Below are 18,429 nucleotides of genomic sequence, written 5' to 3'. Positions count from 1 at the left end.
ATGTATGTTTTTTTTTCTTTTTGTTTTTCTTGTTGTTGTATATATTAGCATAATTTACCTTTATATATTCAGTCTTAAGCTACAAAAATCGTTATGCATATTTCTGTTTTTTTTTCTTTCAGTTTTATTTTTTTTTTTGTTCTGGTTTCTGGATTTCTTTTTTTTTTACTTTTTATATATAATTTCAATCTATTCAAATGAGTTTTTATATAAATTCGCAATGTGTGTGTGTGTTTGGTTTTTTTTTTTTATTTTATTATTTCCACTCATATTTTTATTTTTCTTGATTTCCATTCGAATCGATTCGGGTTTTCTGTGTGGTGCAAGCAAAAGTAAAAGTGAAGCAGAAAATATGTAGTTTCCCCTCCCCCCCAAACTCTCTGAGGGGGTGGGGTGTGGGGAAAATTCAGGCGACAGTTTTTAGGGATAGCAAAGCAAAGCACTTACACACTAAAAAGCAGACTCTTAAATCCTAATGAGAACTGGACCCTCAGTGCGTTGCCAGCAGGGTCTTCTATTACACTTATCGGTTATCGGTTATCGGCTATCGGTTATCAACTATCGACTATCAGCTAATCTGTCTGCCATCTGTCTATCGAGTTGCAACTTTCAGCGGTTTCTGCGTTTATCTTACAGGCATGCCTCTTCTTTCTTTTCTTTTTCTGCCACTGCCACACTGCCACACTGCCACTGCCACTCTGTCTCTGTCTCCTACCCTAAGACGTTTAGCGCTTTCCAAGTTTCACTGTACTTGTGTTTTACTGTTGAACGAGTAGTACATTGATCAAGTAAACGAAATAATGCATGGCTATATCTCTGTTAAACTATATCTATGTAGTAGAGTGTATCTATGTATCTTTTGGTTTTTCTGTTTTTTCTTCTGTGGTTTTTTTTCATAGTTTTTTTCTTTTTTAGTTAGAGTTTTTCTCTCTTTAAATGAAACGCCAGTTTGCTCGGAGGTTCAATCAATCAATCAATCAGTTTCGGTTTCGGTTTCGGTTTCGTAGAAGTTTCTGCTTTTATGGGATTCTCTGTTGCTGTTGGGTTTTTCTGTTGCTGTTGCTGTTCCTAAAGTTTTTGGAGCTCAAGTTTTTCTAGTTTTAGGATCGAAAGTCGAGTAGTCGTAACATTACAGCTAACATTAGCTAGGATTATAGTAGTAGGTTTTCTTCAATCGAATTTTGTTTCGTTTTTTACATACATATTTACAAGACGTTTGTTTGCTCTTTAGGCTTATATCGCTCGTGTTTCATGAAGCTCGTTTCCAAAGGGTTATTTGCGTTTACTCCTCCTCCTCCTCCTCCTGCCACTCCTCCTGCTACTCCACCCGCTCCTCCTCCACTCCGAAGATGAAGGCTCTCGAGTATGTACAATGAATAACCAAACCGAATGCAGAATACAGAAGCGTTCGCGAACGAGCAGAGTTCGTGGCCGAATCAACCCCGACTGACCGCCACCGCCAGCAGGCAGAGGAGGATCAGTCCCGAGAGCAGGTCCTGCCGCGGGGCACCGCTCAACGGCGAGTCCTGGACATTGCTGCGCACATCCATGAGATCGCGCGACAGGGGCAGCTCGGTGGGATCGCTCAGCTCGTCGTGGCAGGGCAGCATCTCGGGCTTCAGCAGGAAGAGTCGTACATTGATCGTGTTCTTGTTGGCCAGGGCATCGAGCGAGTCGCCGCCACTGGTGGGCGACTGGTGTGGTCCCATCAGCACCTCCACATCGTTGTGATTCGTTCCGGTGGCCGTGCCGGGGCTGTAGAAGGAGCCGCCCTGCTTGTGCAGATTCAGATTGTCGTCCAGATCGTGGCCCAGAGCCAGTCCCAGTCCCCCGTTGACGTCGTCGTAGTAGTCGTACCGCTTGTGGGTGGGCGCCACTGCAGCCAGCTGCCCCTTGGCCAGCTCCAGCTCCAGCTCCTGCTGCTGCTGCTGCTGCTGCTGCTTCTCCTGCTGCCGCTTGCGTCGCATCTTGCCCTCGACGACATTCTCGGCCGCGAACTGGCGCTGTCCGCGCAAGGCCTGGCGGGACTTGCTCGAGGAGTGCTTCCGGGAGGATCCACCGATGCTCAGGTCGTCCAGGCTGCTGTAGCTGCTGCCCACCACACTGTTGCCGATGCCGCCCATGCTGGCGCTGTTCGTGCCGATGGCCGTGAAGCCGCCCACGTTCAACGCGTCCAGGATGTTCGGGGGCACTGGGTCCACGAAATGCGACAGCTTCGGCTCCGGCAGCGAGCAGAGGAGCTCGTCCAGAGAGTCACGCAGCTGCAGGTGACGTGTGCGATTTTTCAATTCAAAGATCCATTGTAGACGACAGTCGCAAATGAATTTGTTGTCTGTTCAGAGGGAAGATACGAAGGGAAGAAAAAAGATTGGGGGGTTAGCTTCGATTTATATTGCAGGCGCACACATTGACAGCTCTCCCCGACTGCTGTCCGACGCTGCTGCTGTCTGTCTGTCTGCATTCTGTGCTTCCCATGAAATTGCTTTTGTCGTCAGCTGCCCCTCCCCCTGCCCCCTGCCCCCCTGTCTGCGCCGTGTGGCAGGTGATAGCGCACCCTAGACAAGGCCCAGCTAGCTGCTAAGTGGCCGAGACTGCAACAATTGGCTGTCATTTGATGTCCAATTTTGCCCAGCTCCATCTCCAGCTCCAACTCCATCTTCAGCTTCGATGAGTTCTGCCTGCCTGGCCGTTTTAAATGATTTTCCCCTGCCAATCGACAATCGGCAAATCGAAGCTGCAGTTTTCGAGTCGGAGATGTCATTCGGACTGGCTGCTGCTGCTCCACGTTAAACGCCTCAATGACATTTCCAATTTGGACAGATATATCCCCCCCCCCCCCCCACAAACGCAGTCCGGGATGGAGTAACTCCACACCCCGTCTGTCATTCAGCTGGACGTCCCAGACTCCACCCACCACCCACCTCCCACTCTGCTGTCAATTATTTTGTAGTCTGTCTGGCTGTCTGGCCATGCGTTCCCTTTCAATTTGCTGTTTCGTTTAGTGGCGGAGTTTGCCTCTCAAATTGAGCGGATAAACAAGTGCCGGAGTGCCATACTGCCATAGTGCCGGAGTGCCATACTGCCGGAGTGCCAGAGTGCCGGGTAGTGGTTTCTAATCACCGACAATGCTGTAATGAATAAATCAAATTACGATTCAATGAGTTTTCCCAAGGAAACTTCTTCCCGTTTTACCATTTTCCCCCATTTCGGGTAGAGGCAGGATAATGAGCCCATTCGAGGGCGGAGCGGAGGGTTTACTGACCTTCTCTATCGAGCATCCATCTCTGTCTGTCTCGCTCTGTCTCTGTCGGTCTCTGTCTCTGTCTCTGGGGTATAATTAGGCCCGAAACACACTCTAACTGTGTGTGACACAGTTTACCATGTCAGCATGTCAGCATGTCGCATAATTAGCATAAACGTTACGAAAAATATTGACTAACACAGAGACAGAGAGAGAGAGAGAGGCAGGGGCAGAGCGAGAGAGAGAGATAGAACACACACATATATGGGACTAGCGGCTGGGATTCTTGCAACATCGTTATCAATGCACACACACACACACACACACACACACATGGACACAAAGGATAAAGGAGCTACTCCAGATTCAGTCAGCCAATTGAGTTGGCATATGAGCCAGGACCCACCGCCGCCCCTCCACCACCCCCTTTTCACCCACTCCTCCTTTTTGGCTACAATGACAATAATAATCCGTGGCATATTTTTGTAGCAAAGCCAAAAGTTTCCTTCCCCCCCGTCCCGCCGCCTTCAACAAATGACAAAAGGAAAACTTTTCCTTTAACCCCCCCATCCCCCCATCCACCAGCCTACGAAAAATAGTTGGCAAATTAGTGCGGGGCTGAAAGGGGGGAGGGGGGTAGCGGACAAAACCCAGACATTGTCGAGGCTGAGGGACCAAGGAAATGGCAAGACAAAGTCAAAAATTCTAATTTTCCATATGAAAGCATGCAAAAACCATAAATAAAGTTAAATATGCATACAGACAGAGCCAGAGAGACAGCAAGAGAGAGGGAGAGAGAGGGACAGAGAGCGCCAGAGACTCTTAGAGGCAAAGTCCGGAAAAATGTTGGGTGGAAAATGGCCAACGACTTGGCAACATTTAGCAGGCAAATTACAACAAAATTAACATGATAATGAAGTGAACTCTGGTCTGAACAGAGCAAGGGGTGGAGAGTGGGGTGTAGAGGGGTGGTGAGGGGCGGGTATGGGTGTGTAAAAGGTTAAGAGAGCTGAAAACTGGCAGCTGTTTGCAGGCAGCTGACCAAATGACAATGACGTTGCCGCGTTGCCACAGACAGTGGCAAGAGAGAGAGAGAGAGAGAGAGAAGTGCTTAAAAAATAGAAATTACACAGAAAAATAAAGGACAAAAAGTAGGAGGACACACACACACACACACACACACACACTAGCTATGCATGTGTGTGCCATAAAATACTTTTATATTTTTAATGATACTTGGATCCAAAAACGGTAGGGAAGTGTTTTGGTCTGCTGCACACACTCCTCCACTCCACTCCACTGTCTCCTCCCCGTCTCTCCAGCAAGCAATGAACTTACCAGAGAAACCCCTTGCCACGCCCCTCTTATATACACACATAAAATGCGGCTGTTAGTCAACTAGATGACTTTCAACTCTGTCTCTGTCTCTGCCTCTGTCCCTGGCTCCTGCAACATGAGGTTGTAGCTTTTCCTTTGCCTTTTTTGGGTGTATATCCCCGCCCCCCCTCGTAGCAGGAACTGCCGGAAACGTTTTTACGGTTTGCAAAGGACATTTACATAGAGAGGGAGTGCCCCCCCTTCCCCCTCCCGAACATGCATATGCGTCTGTGTGTACATTAAATTTTATTATTGTCATTTTCCATGGACGAAGCGGACCTCTGCCCTCCTGTTTCCCCCCCTCATAACTTTTTGGTCAGCAATATTTGCATAAGTGCATATGTATCTATGTGTGTGGGTGTGTGTGTGTGTGTGGGTGTGTGTGCGAGTGTGTGTGTGTGCTGGCAGCCCAAATTAGACCCAAACTGGAACTTTGTTTGGCCAGTTTTAATGCCAATGTGTCGCCGTAGTCGTCGTTGTCTGTGTGGCATTTTCATGTGTTGAAACATTTTCATAATTAGTCTCTTCGGTCTCCCTCGCTCTCCCTCTCTCACAGAGTAGCTTAGCATATTCAAAGATACGTTTAAAGGGCAGCAGAAAGCACCATTTGAAGGCTGATTGGGCGAGGGCGAAGGCGAAGGCGAGGGTTTTCTTTTGGGATGGGGGGAAATCTACTCCCAAGTTGCTGCTCCCCAATTCTTTTTAATGAGCTCCTGACAGCCGGTTGTCATACATCAAGTTGCCAGTCGCTTCTTTCGACCTTCTAAATGGCATTTCATTAGCCTTCCGCCGGGTAGTCCCACTGGGTAGGCTCCCTTCAGTGCACAATGGGAAATGTTGCCACTTTTTGTGGTCAAAGGACTGTCAATAAATGTGGCTAAATGTGAAACCTTCCGCTACAAAAGATAGATATCTTTGAGATGGATATCGCGGAGATATCCTTGACTACGAAGGTACACAAAATCCTTGCACATTCCAGGAGATATTATAGAAAACACTGTACTTTCTGTGGGTTATTTTGAAGACCGGCTCCATCTACATCTACATCTTTAAGGGATGGTTGCTGGGACCATGGAAGCGGAGAACCTACGCTGGAAACAGATCCCAATTCTAATCGAAACCCCACAAATACCCATTATTTCCTCTACATAAAAAAGAAGTCCCTTCCAACTGAGTTTTTTGATCAGTTACCAAGCGATTGACATAGTTCCAGAGGATCTGTTCCAGGATTTGCCAGGGGTAGGGAGCCGTCAGACGGTTGCTTACAGATTTTTTCCTTTTCATTGTATAATTTCCTTATTTTTTGTTATTATTTAAGTTAGAAATGAGTAAGTTTAGCCAGTGAGTGATTCTGAACGGCGAATAATAAAGAAATTATGTAGTTTCGATGAGCTTGCTTTCAATTTTCGTGGAATATGGAGCCCGACAATGAAGTCCTTGAGGATTAACAAAGGCTTTACAATAAAATTTGAATAATTTTGTATTACAGGTCTGATTATTGAAATTTTCTTTAAGAAATTAAAGAAATTATTTATTATTTGTAGGCCCCGCCAGGCCCTATAAAATAAAATATAATTTTCCAAAAATACACCCAACAATTTTGCTTGGAAATATTTTTTTGATTTCCAAATTTTTGTTCGGAATTATTTGATTAATGCCACAGAAAGTGTCAACATTTCCCATAGTGCAGTGTTAAAAGAAAATCATTTATTTTAAATTTAATACACTAAAACACACACACACACCAGCACACACGGACACAAAAGATACAAAGGAGAGAGGCGGCAAAAGAGAGTAAAAATACGCTTTAATTGGTTGGTTTTAGGTGCTGCCGCTGCCACTGGCGCTGCTCCACCCCTGCCACATTAACCCATGCTGGCCGGTGGTCTTCCTTTTTTTTTTTGGAGCTCCCTTTTTCGTATATTGAAAAGCGCAAAGAAATCGCAGCTACCATCCATGGGGGTTTTCCTCCTCTTTTTTTTCGTGGCGGGGGAGAGAGAGTGAGGGAAATATAAACACAAACGCCCCCAAATCAGGCAGTGCCGGCCCCCACAGCTGCTGGCCTAGTTCCTGGCTTTTGTTTCACTCCGGACTTCAATTCCCCAGAACCACAGTGCGCCCCTCCTGTGAAAGGCGAGGGGGGGGGGTGCGGGGTGGAGGACTGCTACTGGGGTCACAATGAATGCCGCAGACCAGCGCGAGCGGCAGCTTTGTTTCAAATCAGCTCATTTTTGGTGGCCTGGACAGAGAAGAGGAGCGGGAGAAGGGGCGGGAGCGGGAGCGGGAGCCAACTGGCCAACACGGTGGCTACTGGCCAACTGGGAACTGGGTTCGTTTGTGGCCTGCTACCAGCTCCTCCTTTTGGCCTCCTCCTTCTGCTGTGTGTGACCCACCAACGCCGCCATCAGAGGCATCAGAGGCATCAGGGGACAGCACGCACAGTTGGCAAGTTTCAAGAGGAGATTCGAGAGTGGAGTGTAGTGGAGTCCCCTTTTCGCCTGCAATCCTCTCCTATGTGTGGGTGGGTGTGTTCTCTAGAGAATTTTATCATTTTTTATTACATTTCTCGAGAGCGCTATGTATGCAAATGAAGTCGAAAGTTTCGCATTGTATATACTTGCTCCCAGCCCCCAGTTCCCAGCTCCCAGCTCTCTGCTCGCCCTGGTAGTGGCACAGCTAGTTGCTGCCACTGCCCCAGAGAGAGCGAGTTCGAGAGTGATGATAAAGGTTGAGGCATCCGTCCGGTTGAGAGGCGTGAATTGCGGTAGGAGGCGGTGTGGGCGGGAGGGTCTTTCAAGTCCATTGGCTTTGGATACTCTCTCGCGTCGGGGAATGGTTAACTTTAAATAAAAGTCACGCAGAAAAACGCGAGGGGGGAATTGAATTTTCCCTGACGCAGAATCAGGGCAAACTTCAAAGAAACCTTACAAAAATATCACACATAAAACATAATAATAGAAGGAATTTTCATACATTTTTCTAAGCAATTTTCCAGCATTTCGGGTTTCCCGTTCTCTCAGGGAAGTCGCAGCCTTTTCCCTGTAAATGAGGGCTAGAAAGAGTGTTCCATCTGTCCTCTATCTAGGATCTCTCTCTCTCTCTCTCTTTACCCCCTCCTTAGGGCAAAAGTTATTTCATTTGTCCAACGAAGGGAAAGCAGTCTTCAAACTGTGGTCCTTTTTCTTCTACAATCTTTTCGGGTGTCTCCCTTCTTTTTTTTAATGAGCTTCAATTTCAGAGTGTTTTTCCACGGCCTTTCTTTTGTTGTTGCTGTTGCTGTTGGTGTTGCCCTCTTTCCCGCTTGTTGGCTTGTTATGGCTGTGTGTGTGTGTGATTTGGCTGGCTCTTTTCTGGCTCATTCGCATTGCGTGTATTTAATTTGGTTCTGGTTCCTCTGGCGGGCCCTTCCTGGTCCCAGCAATTTTCACCAAGTTCATTCAAAATCAAATGGGGGTTCCACTTCCTGTTAGCGAGGGGGGGGGGGGGGGGGCCCGGGATGGGCCTAGGGGTCAGCGTTCGGGAGTAGCCATTGAGAGCCATTTGAATGGCCGTCGCTTTTCTCGCCCAATTTTCTTTATTTGGCCAAATGGAAAGCTTGCCTCATTGAATGTGTTTTTATTAAGCCAAAATGAATACCGACCAACGGAAGAAGGGTCCTGCCGCCGGACCCTGGCCGGACGACTGAAGAGGAATTCCTACTGCCACTGGACTCTGGATTTTTTTTCGCTCTTTTTCCATAACGAACAAAAAAAAATAAAAAATAAGGAAAAACTCTGCGAGTTTTGTAGTTTTGTAATTTTAATAACATTTTCAAATGATTTCCGTTTTCTGGGTATTTTGTTGTTGTTTTTTTTTTGCCTTCTTCCGCTTTGGCAAATGCGTTTTTTTTTCTTTTTGGTCGAGGGTCTGCTGTTGGATTTTCAATCAGCAAACAGCAAAAACAGCGCAAAAATTACACTTTCATTTCTTTCATATCAAATTATTTTCGTCAATCGAGCGTAAAGTCAAATAAACACACACACACACACACACACACAGGGAAGATCAAACAGGCCGCACTCAGCCCCTGAGAAAAGCTTTCCACCCCCCCACCCCCCCGACAGACTGTCAAAAGGGAAAAAAAAGCAAAGCCCATTGCAGGCGATTTAACAACTACGCCCGGGGATAAATATTTTATGAAATCGCATAAACAAATCAAAGACGAATCACAGAAAAAAAAAAAAAAACGAGCAAAAGGAAAATCACTTTTCCACTGCAGAGGGGGAAATCGACAGAAATCAAGGGGCGGCGATCAAATATGACCACTCAACCGCGCCACAAAGGGGCAGGGGGGGTGGCAGAGGGGGGGTAGAGCCCTCGAGCATCTTGGCCAGCAAAAAAATATTTGCACAGCTGAAGAGGGGGTGCGGGTGGGGGTGGGGATGGGGTGGGCTTCGCTGTCTATGCAACTAATGTGTTTGTTATATGGTAAATCGCATAAAAAATACAAGGGGTGTAGGGCATAGATATATCTCTGTGTGTGTGTCTGCCTATAACAATAACAACTTGTTACCCCCCCGTCATATGGCAAGCCACCCCATGGATTGAACCACCACCCCACAGACAGGCTCTCCCTTTTTGGCAATTGCCAGGCCTAATGTCTGCCGAAATAGCCAACGCATCATCGCCAAACAGATCCGGAGATCTCGCTACCCCCCTGAATGAATTGAATTGTATTTAATAAAATATATCCCCCCAGTAGAGGGTTCGGCAAAAAAAATCGTATAAATAAGTAATGAAAAGCATTGTTATTGTTGCTCTGTGATTTGCCAAGTCAAGTGGATGCTCGCCCATTTGAGCAGGGTAAAGGATACCGAGTCTATTATCGTCTGGAATATACTGGTGGATATTCTATAGAGGGAGGGAAACGATAGACAGACACAGAGGCCATATATCAAGCATCAAACTGACATAAATTGCAAACTCAAATGTCCGCTTGATCGTTGCAGTGTGGAAGCTCTCAATGGAGGTGGGGAGGTGGGGAGTGGGGAGTGGCGACGTGTAGGTGTAGGATATGGATATGGCCATCCATCAATGCCAACACTTTCTGCCACTGTCCGTGGCATCGACTGCTGCTGCTGCTGCTGCTGCTGCGGCTACTCGTCTGTCATTCCAGATATCGTTTCAACGGTTGTATCCACAGACCCCAACAACGTCCGAGTTTATATAAATTGTAAATTGAAATTATAACATATTGTAAACGGGGGGCGGGGGGCACCCTGTACTCTGTTTATTTATGGTCCAAATGCTGGGACTGCAGAGTTATGCGACACTCCATATATTCCCATCGACAGCGGCAATAGGTTCTCGGACCCCCCCCCCCCCCCCACTCACCACTCCCCCCGAAATATTCAATTAAATGCCGCACAGGCCACAATTTATGTTTGCCGAGCAGAACTGAGACGGGTCCGGGGCCTAATGAGTTTCGGCCTGGCTTTGGGGGGGGGGGCTGCTAAGCGTATTACCAACATATATGGTAAGGCCAGGCGAATGCAAATAAATAAATAAACCTCTTCTGCAGTGAGGCAGGATAGTCTCTCTGTGGCTGTGCAATGGAGATTTTTAATGATTCCATCGGTTGATGTTTGCGTGTTTACTGTCGAAAGCCAAAGCAGGATTGATGACACACACGTTTGGCTACCGATTACCCGGATCCTTTCACATAGATACACCCGCACTGCCCCCCCGATTCGTACTCCTAAACACACTGCCACTCATGGAACAATTGTCACATTCCAGGGCCCGGAAAAACCGCAGCCGTACTAAACATTACCCCAGAGGCTGTTGGTCTGGCCTGATGGCATACCTGTGCATATATTAAGATAGATTACATGCCACCTCCCCCCCCACACACACATCCATATGCAGCAAGGCTAAGTGCCACCACCAATGACAGCGCCATGAATTTGTATTAAAAGCAAAGCAAAGCAAAGCCTCTTCAAAGCAAAGCCTCCCATCCTCAGGCGGAATGGGGGGGGGGGGGGGGGGGGGGGGGGGGGGGGGTTTATGTGGGGAAATTAACGCGCCTAATGCTGCCGCACCTTGAAGTGCGCATAAATTATAGAAAAGCTTCATTATCCAACCGCCGAAATGTTGTCATCAAACTTTGAGATACAGAAACTATCCTCCAGCCTCCTCCTCCTCTTCCGACTCCTCCTCCTTCCGACAATTATAATAAATTCAGCCAATAAACCGCACTAATGATCAGCCATCAGCCAGTTGTTTGGCAGCCTTGGGGCACATGCAGAGGCTTTAATTGCGATTCACTTACCCTCTTGTAATCCGCATTTAGATTAAGTTTCGAAAGGCAAAAGCAAAGCCCACAGCCAAAGACTTTTCCACTCGATTCAATTTGGAGTACTTTTCCCTCTTCAATTTGGTTTAAACTTTCGAAACGATTTTCCAAAGTGTTTGAGTGGCGGAAAATCATTATAAAATATGCCAGAGATTGTCTGCTTCCCCTCTCACTCCCCCCTCGAGCCCACACACACACACACACACGTGTGAGTGGTCGCAGGTCGAAGCACAAAAGTTTTGCACATTAAACAATAAAAACTCATTAATAATATGCATTTAAGTTATAATTGAACTACTTAATGAAGGCCGATGGCAGTGCGGCCCCGAATGACGATAGGTGGGAGGTCTGGCTGCGGCTGCGGCTGCGGCTGCGACTGCGGCTGCGGCTACTGTTGTTATTTCGTTATGGGGCCTTTGGGTCCCTATATTGAAAGGAATGATTGAAATTTGTATGAATATGATGTCCATTAACATCCAGTACCGGTGTTCGCTCCGGTTCGACCCGTTTCCTGGGCCCCCGCCTGCCACTGCCTTTTTGCCCCTCCATTGTTTGCTTTAAAAGTATTCCATCCTCATTCCAGATACCATCCCACATACCATCCCATCCCGTCGCCCCGGTAGCATCGCATAGTTTCAGTTTTCATTCAATTGAATTGTTTCCTGCGGCTGCTGTTCTGTTCTGTTCTGTTCTCTCTGTTCTCTCGTATAGAAAAAGGTGCGTAATTAAAACGATGCCCAGGCACACAGACAATTAAATGCATGCCACATACACACACACACACACACAGAGAACGAGAGAGTGAGGCGGGGAAAACGAACAATGGACCAAGCCAAAAATGAGCGATGAGTTTGCGTTTAATTACGTGAACAGGCAATGGAAGATGATTTTAATTTATGATCCGTGAATATTCGCATAAGTGCCGGAAAAGCAACAGAAAAAAATCAGGCTCAAAAACTTGAGAGGAGATGAGATTTCAGAGCATGAAACAGAGATTGTCGCAGAGTAGGAGAAACAGAGCATTTTTCCAGGGAAGATTCCCAGAGCATGACCCGAGGAATTCCTCAGAGCATGTCCCGAAGAATTTCTTAAAGAATGGGAATAAATAAATAAAAGGGAAATAAAATATAAGAATTCTTGAGAATACTTTAAAAATAATAATAATAATGCAAAAAATAACAATAATAAATATATAAATAAAAAGACAAATAAATTTAATATAAATAAAAATAAATATAAATATAAAAATAAATTTAAATATAAGAATTCTTGAGAACACCTTAAAAATAATAATATTAATGTAAAAAATGCATTTAAAAAATACTAATAATAAATATATAAATAAAAAGAAAATCAAATTTAATATAAATCTTTTGAAATATAAGAATTCTTGAGAATACTTTAAAAATAATAATAATAATGTGAAAAAATGCATATAAAAAATAAAAATATTAAATATATAAATAAAAATAAAAATATAAAATTTAAATAAAAGAATTTTTGAGAACACCTTAAAAATAATAACGTAAAAAAAATTATTTTAAAAATAATAATAATAAATATATAAATAAAAAGAAAAATAAATATTGGGAAAATATAAGAAAATTAAAATAGAAAATAATAATTATTATAATTTATTACATATTTTAATTGTAACAAAAAATAATTACCATAATAAAAAAAATACAAAAAAAAAAAAAAATAATTTAATAACAAGTTTAGCATGAAATAAAAAAATAAATAATGCCCCAAAGAATGATATCTCAGAGATTGATGTCCCAGGTGAATGATAACCGACAAAATGATTTCTAATTGAAGTCCATAGTCCCACAGTCGCATAGAAGGAGAGATACCAGAGATTGAGAGAACTTCCCAGACACCGTGCCAGAGAATGAGGCAACAGCTGCGGCAAGAACTGAGGCAACAACTGAGGCAGAAACAGAGTCTTAGCCAGAGACAGACACGAGTCCAGGGGCAGTGACAGTGGCTAAGGAAACGCGGTGGTTGACATTCGCAAAAACGGAAATTGAATTCTAAAATATTTATTGGTCCCCCCCCTCCCCACTACTCCGCAGCCAGAGCCACAGCTTAGCATACTTTTTGGGGCAGGGCAGCAGCGGCAGGAAAAGTGAGTGATTTATGCAGTGGCGTTCCAGCAGCAGCAGCAGCAGCAGCCGCCGCAGCAAATTGCAAATGAAACGCAATGAAACGTATCGAAATGGAATGAATTACAACTCGTACTTATGCATGAATATACACCCAATAAGCAGGAGTGCGACTACGAAAGTATCCCCTAGATCCACATCCACTCCAGAGGGAGTGGGAGAGACTGCCTGTCAAATCGGGGGAATCCCCCGCACTTATTACTCTGCTTGGACACATGTTACACGCACAAACACACACTGTTTGAGCCATAGATTTATTACAAACAATCATCGGGATTTGCCGCCTGCTGGCTGGCCTAACAGGAGCCGTGTGGCGGCCGGCCCAGGACATGGAACAACTGCTAGCCGCTGCTGTCCTGCCGTCCTGCTGTCCTGCTGACATTCGACTATTGAAAGTCAATTTTGGGTGCGTGCCACACGCTCATTTGTCCAGTTTATGGCCAAACATCATTTTCTGCCAATGAGGCGCAAACGCCTTTTATGCGTTTCAATAAATTCTCGCTTTCCGGCTTCCACAGCCTCCACTTCTGTATCCTTTTTCCCACCCAAGCCCCCTCTGCCCTACGGCCTGCCCTAATACCTGTTTATTGTTGCAGAAGCCCCTGCCTCCCCCCTCTCTCGGTGTCTCTTTCTCTCTGTGTGTGTTTACAAGGCTGCTGACATTGCATTACAAATGAGTTGTCGGGCTTGCTTTCAAAGTTGAAAGTTTAATTTGCTGCCTTGATGGGCAATTAATGTGGCCGGAGGTCATTGTTGCATGCATCCTGCATCCTAACACACATGTCCGCACTTCAGGGGACTATAAAGGCATCTGATTCGGTCTAAAATCAGAGGATCAGCGGTTCAGAGTTGGAACTCTCTATACAATCCACGTTCTCTCTCTCTCAATGGATATTTATGAACCCTTGACCATGTCCCTGCTCTCTATTAAGTGCCGCTAACCGAAACAGAAACCGAAGCAGAATGGGGAAAAATGGGGCACAATCCCAATAATCAAATTGCAGTTGCCAGCTGTCAGTGGCAGTGTCCTGCAGCAGCCCCTACCCTACCCTACCCGGTGGAAAAAAAAGGAGACCCAACAAAAAATCTGTTAGAAATCCTATTTATATTTCGAAACAATAACCATTCAATTCCATCTAACGACTGGGGCCACGGCTACGGCTACGGCGGACACATAACGAACCAATTGAGAGCCACGGACATGGGGACACGGCGGCCCTTGGGCGGGATTTGGGGAGGAAGAGGGAGCCCAGCATTTATTACCAATTGCTGCCATGGTGGCCGTATGTGAAAAATACTCGTGTATTGCCCTTTAAAGCGCTGGCATTTGAAATGGGTGGTGGCCAGGGACCGGAGGGCGGCCGGTGGCTACTGGACAGGACACCGCAGGCGCGACGACACAAACAAAACGTGATTCGCATACAAATAAACAAGGATATAGAAGGCGGCACACACATGCCCATGCCCACCCCCCTTTTTAGGGGGAGGCTTTTGGAATTGAAACAAATGCCACAGCACCGGGGCATGCCTATAAATTTTTCCACAAAATACATGGCCAAAAGGTGCAACCTGCAACTGCAGCCTGCAGCAAGGGAGTGGGGCATGGGGGGCATGGGGAGCTGGGCCTTCGACTGGTCATGTGGGTGTGGTCGTGACACAAAAGGGTCATGAAATGACCAACTGGGGTATTGTTTAGGGGCAAGTGGCTCCACCGAGAACCGCACACACACACAGGACACACACTGGACACAACATTTGAATGCAAAGCAGGTGGCATGCCCCGACTGTCTTTGCTTCGATTTGCTGCAATGGCAATGGCAATGCCAGAGGATTTTCCACCTGTCCTGCCGCCTGTCAATGGCAATTACGTCCGAGGATTCGCCGGAGGATACGTCCGTGTGGCACTCACAAATCACGGCGCGAAATGAGGAGTCAACTATCTCGACCTCAGGTCGGGCGACGTGCCACTGCTGCAACCGTTGCAGCTCTGTGATGCATGTGCTGCAATTTCGCTGCGAGTTCATGCCGCCCTGCCTCTGATCATTTGTCCAAAACAAATCCCACAGCTCTCTGCCAGCTTCACTTTTGCTTCGCAAACATTTTGGCATCCTGCTCCGTTCGTGTGGCAGGTGGCAGCAGCAGCAGTAGCAGCACAGGCGACGTCCTGTCCCTGTCCCTCCGTCGGCTGATCGATTAGTTGAAGAAGCAAATACTTTCACCCAGGGAATGCGCTTGTCATTCGGGCTGCTTCTGCTCCAGCGACTCCCTCTGATGTGGCACGTTTTATGTCTGCCACTTGGCCACTTGGCCACTCTGCCACATTCAACTTTATCTTCAGCCGACAGCCTCAAACGTCTGCTTCGAGCCATCGCAGGACATTTCTCACATGTCCTACGACATTTTGTTGCCACGCAGGGGCAGGGGCAGGGGCTGGGGCTGGGGCAGGGCCAAATGTTGTCACTCGCTAAATTGAGCAACATTTTTATGGCGTGCAGATTCCGTTTGATGTATCGGATGAGCTTTTTGCCTCATTACAAAGTCCTTCCCGTATTTTTCTTGTTGTTTTTTTTGGAGCCCAAAAAGTGGCAGAAAGTTGATCAAATTGAATCAGTGGCTGGGGCTGGGGGGGCCCCCGCCTTGCATGATATGTAAATGTTTGGATCCACAACTTTGGAGCTCTAATGAACCATTCACCATTCAGCATTCACCATTCAGCAGAGAGTGAATGAATGGGTGTGTGTGTGAGTGCGTTTTCTGGCTATAATCACTGCATATATGAATTAAAAAAGTTCTTCCTTTTTTCAGGGTAAGAAGTGGGGGGAAGCGGTGGTGAGGGGGGGATTTTGTTGTAGTTTAAAGCAATTTTGAAGTCATTTTGTAGCCAATTTACGGAATGTGTCTGCCTTTCAACCATTTTTCGTTGCCAGTGTGTGAGTGTGTGCGTGTGTGCGTGTGTGAGTGTGTGAATGTGTCTGCAAATGCAATTACAGTTTGCCAGCACACACACACACACATAGACAAATACAAAGTGTTTGTTTGCGCTTCAGCCATGCCACTCTCCGCCTCCGCCTCCATTCTCTCTGATTTCTCCTCTTTTTTTTTTTGCTGTGTGTTTTTTTTTTTGGCTTGCAAATGAGTCATGCTAATGGCAAACCATTAGCCAAAATGCCACTGTATGTGGCATGTGTGTCTGTGTCTGTGTGTGAGTGATAATTAAGTTATGTGTGTGTGTGCGTGTGTGTGTGTGTGAGAGAAAAGAGAACTGTGTGATTTTTTGAAGGCTGTTGTTAAATATTTAAATGTATTCCATGCCCTTTGTCGATGTGGTGGGCTGTTCTGTTCTGCTCTGTTGATTGCCTGCGCCAAAAGTCTAATTGCATTGGCAGCACACTCTTTGCCCCCCTTTCCGCCCCCTGCTGCTGCAGCTCTCTTTCAAGGCCTTGCATCTAGTTGGAAATTAGAATTATTAGAAATGAGTTTTGTTCGCCGCAAAAATGAACTGCCATTTGTATAGACGGCGCTTCAGACGGCGGGCTTTGTTCGTGCACTTGATATTTCATTTTCATTTCACCTTTAATTGAGGCTAATCAACACGCTAATAGCCCAGACTGCTATTAGCCGGCAGACAGGCCATGGCAGCCATGGCTACCACCGACAGATATTTTATTGTTATGAGGCTTTGGCTTTGGCTCTGTGCGGCAGTGCTTCAAAATTGCACTTTAATGACTAATTTAGTGTGTGTGTGTGTGTGTGTGAGGCAGGAAATGCCAACACACGGACAGGACATGGGACAGTGGGACACTGGCAATGGCAATGGCCATAAGTGTCAGCGGAAGCGCACACTTGAGCAATGGGCGAATACGACATTTCCTTAATGAAGCCCACATACTGAGGCACAGACATACAAAGTGATTGCCCCCCATGCCCCACACAAGTGGCATAAAACTTTATGACTGTGTGGCATATAAACTCTAAACGTAACGGGGGCCCAGGCCAACCTGGCGTATGTGTAATTATAACAACTAGAGAGAGGGGTTTTTTTTTGTGTTTTTTTGGACATTGCACATTGCTGTTCTGTCCTGGTCCTGTCCTGGTCCTGGTCCTGGTCCTGGTCCCCTCTCTCTCACCCTCCCATTTGTGCATTTGTCAGCCCCCAATCCCATTTTCCCCCCCCCGATGAGCTGTCAAAAGTTTCAAGCAGATGGAAACAGATGGTGGGGTGGGGGACACGTCCTTACCTGACACCAACAGCTCACTGGTGCTGTTAACCAAATTGTCCATAATTGGCTGGAACGTGTAGAATGTCAGCGTTTCCAATTTGTTTGCCTGCACATTGATGGAGAGCAGCGCTGGGGTGCCGCGCAGCAGACCATTGTCGATTTTCTTAAGCAAATTATTTCTCAAATTCAAAGTTTTCAATGTATTCAAGCCGTCCAGAGCACGCTCGGAGATGCGCTGGAAAATGGAAAATGGAAAATGGAAAAAAAAGGCATCTCAAGATTAGTTTTTCTGGTTCGTGTTTAATTTTAACTACAGGTTATACACATATTATATCTGTGCTTCGGGCTCTGGGAGCAGAGCATATAAAAACTGACAAAAATATACATCTATATTTATTTTTGGCTAACATTTTTCCGCATTTTTGCATATTATTTTCATTGTTTTCCATCCACACACACACAGAGAGGGGCGCTTTTCATTGTCTTCCATTGTTTTTGTTTGCGTATTTATTTATTTGTATGTACAGTCACACACATAAATGTATGCGCACGTACATATGTGGTTGCTCTTGCTCGGGCTCCAAGAGGGTACTCGGGGGATATACTTTAAAACCACTCAAATAAAACCTAATAAATACTGATCGTATCAATATTATGGCCGGAACACCTGGCTTTCCACTTTTTTGGGGCCTACTTTTGGGGCGGCATGCGACGATCCATATACAGGGTATCTAAATGTCGTTCCACCTGCTCCATTTTGGACTGGTTTTTGTTTCCTTTTTTTGTGCCCCAATTCGTTTGTCTTGGATTTTATTATACGGAAAAAAGTGTGTGTGTTTTTGTTCTTTTATTTGATTTTTTTTTTTTGTTTTGAATGAAAGTGAAACCACCTCTCCCCACCCCAGCCCACCCCCCCCACCCCCTCTCACCATACTCTCACATTATTTAATATTCAATATGCTTTGTCGTTGGCTGGTGCCAGGGGGGGAGGGGGCAGGGGAAATGGAAAAATTATGCATATTATATGACGAGTCCAAGGAGGAAAACATGTGAAAAATAACCGAAAAACATGTAACAGAACGTCCCCTTCCC

General features: G+C 45.9%; 1 protein-coding gene across 4 annotated transcripts in view; it reads right to left on the bottom strand.

Annotated features, from left to right (window-relative positions):
* Positions 1 to 895: 895 nt before the first annotated feature.
* The window catches only part of LOC108153385 (connectin), a 147,847-nt gene continuing 130,313 nt past the window's right edge, over positions 896 to 18,429 (bottom strand). For all 4 annotated transcript variants that reach the window (XM_033387064.1, XM_033387066.1, XM_033387065.1 and 1 more), the window contains 2 exons: positions 17,356 to 17,572; positions 896 to 2,332 (listed from right to left, as the gene is read on the bottom strand). In XM_033387064.1, the coding sequence (XP_033242955.1) occupies positions 1,437 to 2,332; positions 17,356 to 17,572 (1,113 nt within the window). In that variant the 3' untranslated portion in view covers positions 896 to 1,436. The remainder of the gene's footprint in view (positions 2,333 to 17,355; positions 17,573 to 18,429) is intronic.

This window comes from Drosophila miranda, chromosome XR (genome assembly GCF_003369915.1).
Source record: "Drosophila miranda strain MSH22 chromosome XR, D.miranda_PacBio2.1, whole genome shotgun sequence".
Classification (NCBI taxonomy): domain Eukaryota; kingdom Metazoa; phylum Arthropoda; class Insecta; order Diptera; family Drosophilidae; genus Drosophila; species Drosophila miranda.
This window is presented reverse-complemented; position numbering and strand designations above follow the sequence as displayed.